General features: G+C 40.9%; 1 protein-coding gene across 3 annotated transcripts; it reads right to left on the bottom strand.

Annotated features, from left to right (window-relative positions):
• Positions 1–43: 43 nt before the first annotated feature.
• fsta (follistatin a) lies at positions 44–5,723 on the bottom strand. 3 transcript variants are annotated; one of them, XM_085426074.1, is made up of 6 exons: positions 5,530–5,723; positions 4,176–4,373; positions 3,784–4,002; positions 3,432–3,656; positions 2,568–2,798; positions 44–1,182 (listed from the first exon to the last, which is right to left on the bottom strand). In XM_085426074.1, coding segments are annotated over exons 1-6 (966 nt in total). In that variant the 5' UTR covers positions 5,621–5,723; the 3' UTR covers positions 44–1,180. The 3 variants fall into 3 exon arrangements, with proteins under 3 accessions (XP_085282200.1, XP_085282198.1, XP_085282199.1); XM_085426072.1 differs by having other exon boundaries at positions 44–787; XM_085426073.1 differs by having other exon boundaries at positions 44–787; positions 4,182–4,373.
• Positions 5,724–7,599: the final 1,876 nt, after the last annotated feature.

Here is a 7,599-nt window from a genome sequence, read left to right as displayed (position 1 = left end):
AAAATAAAAGCTATATTTAATTATGTCTACAGTCTCCATGTGGAAACAAACCTAAAGGGCTAAAACTGAAGGAAACTTAAAACTAAGAAAAGAAAAAACTAAATGGCTCTTTTTTTCTTTTCTATTCCATCACTGCTGTGTTGCACCATTTACAGTGCTCTTTTGCAAAACCATTGAGAGAATCCCTTTGGTCAGTAATTATAGTTGTAAACAAACCAGACACACTTCTGTACATAAAATGATTGATATATTTCCCAATAAATAAACACACAGCCTAAACATGCATTTATGTATGTGTGACATAAACATCTGTGATAGAGATTTGACAGAAACAAGCAGATTTTTTACAGCTCAGGGAATGCAATTTACAGCTTGAAGAGGACTTATACTTACACGGTACCATGAAAAATAAATAACACTGCTTTTCTTTGGACAAATATATTTCTTCATGATAAAAAAAGAAAGTAAAAGGGAAAACAACAAAAAAGGGAAATGAGTGGTAACACAATATATCATGGTAGGTGATAGCCTGACAATGTAAATGTATAATTTATAAAACACAAAAAGTATAAATAAACATCTAGCAGACTGAACTATATGTATACTTCCTTTTTCTTTAAAAAATAAATAAGCATACACATAATGTACAGTATGGACATGATTCCTTGCCCTAGGACTGTTCCCCTAGTGATGTGAGCCTATCCATCCAGTATAGAAGATAAATGGACATAGGCCATGTAGTCTGAGTCCTCATCTTCCTCATCCTCCTCCTGGTCTTCTGTAATGGCTATATGGGAGAATATATGGTAGCTGTTGTATGAATATGGACCACAACAGCGCAGAATATCACTGTCAAAAAAATAAATCTCACAATTAAGCCACTGGCACACAGCCTCCTTTCTGTTTCTTTCTTTTGTGTATATGATTATGTTTGTGTGAGGAACAGTCTGTGTGACTTGGCAGCAGTAGTTGCTGTGGCATCCCCAATTAATAATACAATGTCCATTTACATAATCGAGCAAGTCAGGGCTGCAACATGAGAAAAAGGAGCGACAATGGAAAGGATCGGCAAGTTGGAGGTTAGGGGAAGGTCACGAGGTGGGTTAAGGGGAGGATGGGAAGCGGGTTTAGGGGCACTGGGGATGATGGTTCCAGTGGCTCAGGTCTCTTTTGAGCAGATTCCTGAAAGCAGACACACATAACACAGAAAAGTGCTTTTGTGTTCTTGGACTCGCTATAGTTTCTTTTCTCTGATTACTAATATTTTCGCTTCTGGCTCAAACGAACAGGGAGGGAGGACTCTGTGTCACAGCCTGACCTTAGCAAGCAGGTCAGAGATCGTTAGCACAGTTCTGAGGTATATTCTTTTTCTTTTTACACAAGAGATTTACATTGGACACATAAAAAAGCACACAAGCAAGCACAAGGGTAACGATACATGAAAACACAGGTAGTCCCTCATTAATCCAAAAGGAGTTTTGATACACGATACAGTCACTGGAAGCGGTATGAATGCGTTAGCTAATGAACGTTTTTCTGATGATGGGATGGGAAGTAAGGGAGCGTGGATCAACAAGCTTATGCTCAATCTGCACACTGTAAATTATGACTTTTAGCCCATGAGGTGATCATAAAGTTGGTCCCTTGGACTTCATTGCAAACCTTAATCACATTATATTAAGCCAGTTAGGAAAAACAAACAAACAACCTTCTAAATAGAAATTTGGAATGTCAATTTGAAACTACCTCAAAGCTGTTGTTAAATTTAGTATTTTGTCTGGAGATTTGTGGGTTAATAAATAGCTCACACTGGTCTATGACAGGCAGTTCACATGAATCTTAGTGTACAAATCCATCATTGTTATCAATGGTACCAATGTTACAATCACCTTATGCACGTCATACGTCTGTTTAAACACATTCTTTTTTTAACTGACGTGTTGGCAGTGTGGTTTATGTCACAAGCGTCAGTGCATTTTGAATAAATTGATTATAGCCAAAAATAATAATAATAATAAAGAAAATAGACCATTTCCAGGGAATTAACAATGTGACCATGGAATTTACAAGCTGTAAAGATTTGGACATTAAACCATTAATGACTGAAAAAATACTGCATGGGATTTAAGGCAACCTGCTCCCGCAGGTCACTAGCATGACCATAGACACACCTATTTTCTCAGAAAGTATAGATCCACTGCAAACAGTTTGCTGATATAAGTTTTTCGCGCATCTTTCTGTTAGCAGGATTTGCAGAATTGGGAAAACGTGAAAAAAAAAAACGAAAATTAAACAAAAAAACAACACGAGAACAAAAGCCAGCAACGAGGACAATGTCATGCAAGTTCTTCCATTCCCCAAGTCTTTTCTGCTTGCTTAAGCTGTGGTTGGTGATGTGGCCGGGGTGGGAGCTCAGGGAAAATCAGGGTAGGTGGAAGGTGGGGGGCAATTTCACAGGAGGTTTTTGTTGGGAAAGCAACATAGAATATTGTCTTTTGCTCAGAGAAGGAGGGGAGGATTTTGTTTCTTTCTTTTCTTTTTATATTTTGCTTTTGTAATTTACTTACAGTTGCAAGATCCTAAGTGTTTGACTTCAAGCAGCACCCCCATTGAGCAAGCAGCTTGCTTCATGGCACATTCACTGGGATATGTGGTGTTGTCGCTGGCACACACCGCCTCATCTGTCCTACTCTCCGGACAGGACTCATCGCACAATGAGCAACGGCCTCGGCCCATCCGAGCATCCCACAGACACTTCTTCCCCGTGCTGCACTGGATATCCTCACATGACTTGGCCTCTGGGAGAAGAAAGAAGGAAATAAGGAGAGAGGAAATCTTTGATTAGATGGATTATCATGAATGTTTTTCAAGCAGGATCAAATGACTACCTAGTTTTTTAGAGAATTAGAGAGAATAAAAACTAAATCCTACTTTACGGGATAAGGCCTCGTGGTGTGGAACAGAAAGCTTTGTTTTTAATTAGCCTTTTAAAGACTACAAGACTGAAATTGACTACTATCTGTGTAAGAATCAATCTGACTCAAAACTTGAAGCATGTCTTCATGGCCCCCAGCACTCCCCTGTTTTCCTCCATCTCCCTCCCCCTCTCATTCCCTCTTTCCCAAATGGGAAAGTGCTGCCAACATCAGGAAATAATAAGATGTCTATCATTTCTTGAGCAAACACAAGCAACTACCAAACACACATTCTCTCTAAGACCCCCTCCTCACTGGAATGTTGGCAAAAATGAGCAGTGAATTACTGCAGAGCTGGCCAGAAAGAAAATGCACTCAAACAGTTTTCAGTGTCGGTGACTGCTGCACCTCTCTCTCTCTCTCTCTCTCTCTCTCTCTCTCTCTCTCTCTCTCTCTCTCTCTCTCTCTCTCGGGGAGTAAAGTCTCACGCTTTCATGCGTGTAGCTGCAGACTTACTGATGCATTTTCCCTCATATGCCACTCCAATAGACCTGCCGAGGAGACAGGTAGCTCTTCTCAGGTGACACGCGCTGGCATAGATGATCCCATCGTTTCCACAGAGGTATTGCTCAGGCGACGTCGCCTCGGGGCAAATCCGATTACACGTCACACAATACGCGTTGTTGGTCTGGTCTACGACGCATGTGGAGCTGCCGGGGCACAAGACGTCACGGCACGTTTCTGGCGAAACAAAGACATTGGGAGAGTTGTGTGAAAATGACACGAAATGCAAGAAATACAAGAAAGCGACGGATTCTTTCTAGCTCGCTCAGCTTTCAGAAATGTGGTGACAGTTACATTTACTTACTCTTGCATTTGCCCTGGTACTGTACGTCCAGATCGGGATGACCTTTGCATTTAGCTTTTAGCAGTGCGCATTCGTCTTTGTAGGTCTTTCCATCAGAGCCGCAGACAGGTCCTTTCCAGGTGATGTTGGAGCAGTCTGGTGCGCACACGCAGCGCGGCTTGCTTCTTCGGTTCAACTTGCACCTCTTTCCGGGCCCACAGTCAACATTGTCGCAGGTTTCTAAAACAAAAGCTCTGTGTTATGTGATGCTAATGAGGATTTCTTTTTCCCCTGGTGTGTATTCTGGCGCGTAAAGTAATGGGACAATTACGCAAACCAGAGCACCAGTTTAATTCATTAACCAAAATGAGTGATTACATGTAATGTGAGAAAACGAAGGAAAATGAGTGCACCTCCACCTTTGCAAGGTATGCAATTGGGAGCTCCGCCATTGAAGATCATCCACCTAAAGAGCGTGCTGTTGGGGACGTCCTCCTCGGTCCAGGACGTCCCCAGTCTTCCACTCCGACAGCACTCCTCCCTGCTCATCCCGGGCATGTAGAGCACCTGGCACCTCCCGTTTTTCCCCTGCTGCAACCAACAGTTCCCAGCTGTAGACAAAAAAAAAAAAAAAACCAAAAAAGCTCGAATGCCGCATGTTGGACGTCTAAAAACCCGCTGACCCAGACTCAATATACACACGCAGCCGTATTATCCGAGACGCTCCCTCCCTCCCTTTTCGCCCTCCCGACAGTATTTTGTCTGATTTTTTTTTTTTTTTTTTTTTTTTTTTTTGCGAGACTGTTAACACTTGCCTATCCCAACTGTGACTGACAGCCCTTACAATGCAGCCATAACCAAAAAAGTAAGAAGAATCTTCGGAGGGGGGTTGTCTTTTATTCCCAGTGTCTGCTTGCTATCACTGGACAGAAACGGGAGCGTCTAGACAGCGTTAAATAGCAGCCAATCTTTCTCCTTTAGAAAACCACGGTTTTTAGGTAACAAGGCTACACACACCACCGTCTCCAACGCCTCACTCACTACGTTATCCCAGACAGCAAGCAGACAATGACTTACTTATTAAAAAAAGCAATGTAAAGTTTATTTCAGCGATATTAAAATGTGATACATAACAATTTTTCCAGTTACATGCCAAAAATATTACTTCCCACAGACAGTAACAGCATGTTTAAACCGACAAAGACACAAACACATTTTTTTAAATCTTCATGAGATAGTGTGTTTCTTATGCTGAATTGAAATATGTCCCCCGAAACCATGAATGATGGGTGCAAAAGCCTGCATAGGTATAAAACTGCAACTGTGTTTGCATACAATGCAGAAAGGCTACTAGCGGGAAATGTATAAATAACACGCTCACAGTGGATATTCTGAAGTTTGTTGGAGGATTGACAACAACATCGCGGAATGCTAAACGCTCACACAGTTGCAAAAATATGTTCAGGTATTGTGAAAGACTGTCACCAACACGGCGTGGCGGCTGTAGTTCGCGCGCATGGTGACGACTGCAAAACTTGCCATATAATCTCACTTTGAAGTGTCCCACAGGGCACCTGTTTTCTATACGCTTTACGCAATCACTGCCTGATGTAGAGAGACTTTTATCAAGAAACTTTGAAAAGTTTTTCGGTGGCAGCAAGTGGAAGACACCCCGCGAGTTCTGTGACTGACAGCAGTGCACGTTTTAAAAAAGAAAAAAGAAAAAAAGCGAAAGAGAATAAAAGGAAATTGATAAGGAGAGCTTACCTTGAACTTTTTGATGTTCCATGAGGTGACAAAGCCATAAGAACAAGAGAAAAATGCCCGGGTGAAGGTGGTGTTTCAGCATCCCAAACATGATGGAGAGGCAAAGTGAACCACGTATTTGACACAGGCAGCGCAAAAGTAATCTGCTTAAGGTGGCAGTGTTGAATAAGTGTCAGTCTGAGAATGCAGCCTCTCTTTAAATCTATAAGGGGTCTCGGGTTGACTGTCTCTGGTGGGCGGTCTCCTCTTCTATGGGGGTGGGGAAAAAATTTTTTTTCCTTACCAAAGTTCTTTCAATCCCAATCAGGTGACATCGTTACTAGCAACTTTCTCTTTGCCGCAATAATTAAAGGATATGAAAATACTTGAAAGAAAACACCATACTTGGAGCTCAGGCACTCTGCAGAGAAAGAAAGCGCAAGATGGAAAAAAGTATGAGCTGATATAAAAATGTTGTTGTTGTTTTGAAATCAACACTGTTCCCGAAGTTTAATTTTAACCCCTGTGATACTTTCATCACATCATTTATTCACTTTCACGTGATTCCTCGTGGAAAAAGAGCACTCATGGGCTTTGCATCTTCTATACACATGGCGTGGACATGTGCTCTTTAATAATAATAATAATAATAATAATAATAATAATAATAATAATAATAATAATAATGATGATGATGATGATGATGATGATGATGACGATGATGATGGTGATGTGCAGACAGGCCCACTACCAGCATGCCTTTCCAGGCATACCATCAGTCCTTCAAATTAAGGTTACTATTTGGTGGTTACTGATATATATATATTTTTTTCCACCAACTGCAGACAAAAGAGCAGATCTTTTTGATGTGAGTTGCCTTTTGGAACACATCCGAGCCCAGACAATAATAGAATTCGTAGTAGTCCGCACCCGCACTGCTAATGTTAGAACAGACAGTTGTTTGGGTTTCTCTCCCGGGTCAAGCTTTTAAATATAATCAAACCTGTTTCCGAAGAGCCTTCAGACAGAGAAGCAGGGTGTTGCGTTTCACTGAATGAAACACACACACACACACACACACACACACACACACACACACACACACACACACACACACACACACTGCTCTCCGCTCACAGACGCTGAACTCCTTCAGAAGTCCTTGCGCGACCTCTTCAGCGGAATTCTGGTTACAGCTCTTCAAATCAAAGTGTCTGCTGTGCGAACCAGACACCAGGAAATTAATTAACTGACGGTCAGGTAGAAGACACTGTGATCTCTTTGTCTGTATCCAGTTAAATACCACTCACTGTACAGTTTATCTCCATGATACTAATATCTGGTATCAAATCTATATTTATGTAAGATTTTAATATAGACCAGGATGTGTGTGTGTGTGTGTGTGTGTGTGTGTGTGTGTGTGTGTGTGTGTGTGTGTGTGTGTGTGTGTGTGGGGGGGGGGGGGTTCTCTTAAAAAAAGACGTCAACCGTTACTTATGTGATCACTCCTATTACAGACAGATCATTACTGTTATAAGCAATGAACAATATTAATGTTATTACATTTTTTTAGGATTAGAAACAATAAAAAATACGCTCAAAAGGGGGTTTCCACGATAGCACACACAGGACTCACAAAAACGAATGAACATCATATAAGAAGACAACATGCTTTTTCTGACTGCTTGATTTTCAGTGCAAAACAAGTTTTTAACACAAAACCCCCCATAAAAGACCTTGCAATCGTCTTCATTTCCTTCAGTCAACAATCATGATACAGCAAATATGAGACCAGAACAAATATTTTGACAATTTTCTGCAATCCTTATCAGCTATTTGATCCTCTGATGGCAAATATTTGTATATTTTTAATCTTATTTTAACCCCTCTGCAGAAAATTGTTATCAAAATGATTTTAACTGCATTTCGTTGCCCTGTACCTGTGCATGTGCAATGACAATAAAGTTGAATTCTATTCTATTCTATTCTATTCTATTCTATTCTATTCTATTCTATTCTATTCTATTATAGCTTGTGTTGACTGTTATCAGAGTAATCACCGGAGCTTTATGCACTTTTGCATATTTGGAT

This window comes from Rhamphochromis longiceps, linkage group LG12 (assembly GCF_057381845.1).
Source record: "Rhamphochromis longiceps isolate RC_006_pf linkage group LG12, R_longiceps_female_GT1.1, whole genome shotgun sequence".
Classification (NCBI taxonomy): Eukaryota; Metazoa; Chordata; class Actinopteri; order Cichliformes; family Cichlidae; genus Rhamphochromis; species Rhamphochromis longiceps.
The sequence above is the reverse complement of the archived record's forward strand: the minus strand, read 5'-3'. Positions and strand labels throughout refer to the sequence as shown.

Bases quoted from the DNA above. Each gene is read 5' to 3' on its own strand.
- fsta (XM_085426072.1), bottom strand. From the start codon at position 5,620: ATGTTTGGGATGCTGAAACACCACCTTCACCCGGGCATTTTTCTCTTG. The intron at 3,657-3,783 runs GTAAGTAAATGT...TTGTTTCGCCAG, and splicing joins GTACCAGGGCAAATGCAAGA to AAACGTGCCGTGACGTCTTG. The intron at 788-2,567 runs GTAAGTAAATTA...TCTCCCATATAG, and splicing joins ACACTTAGGATCTTGCAACT to CCATTACAGAAGACCAGGAG.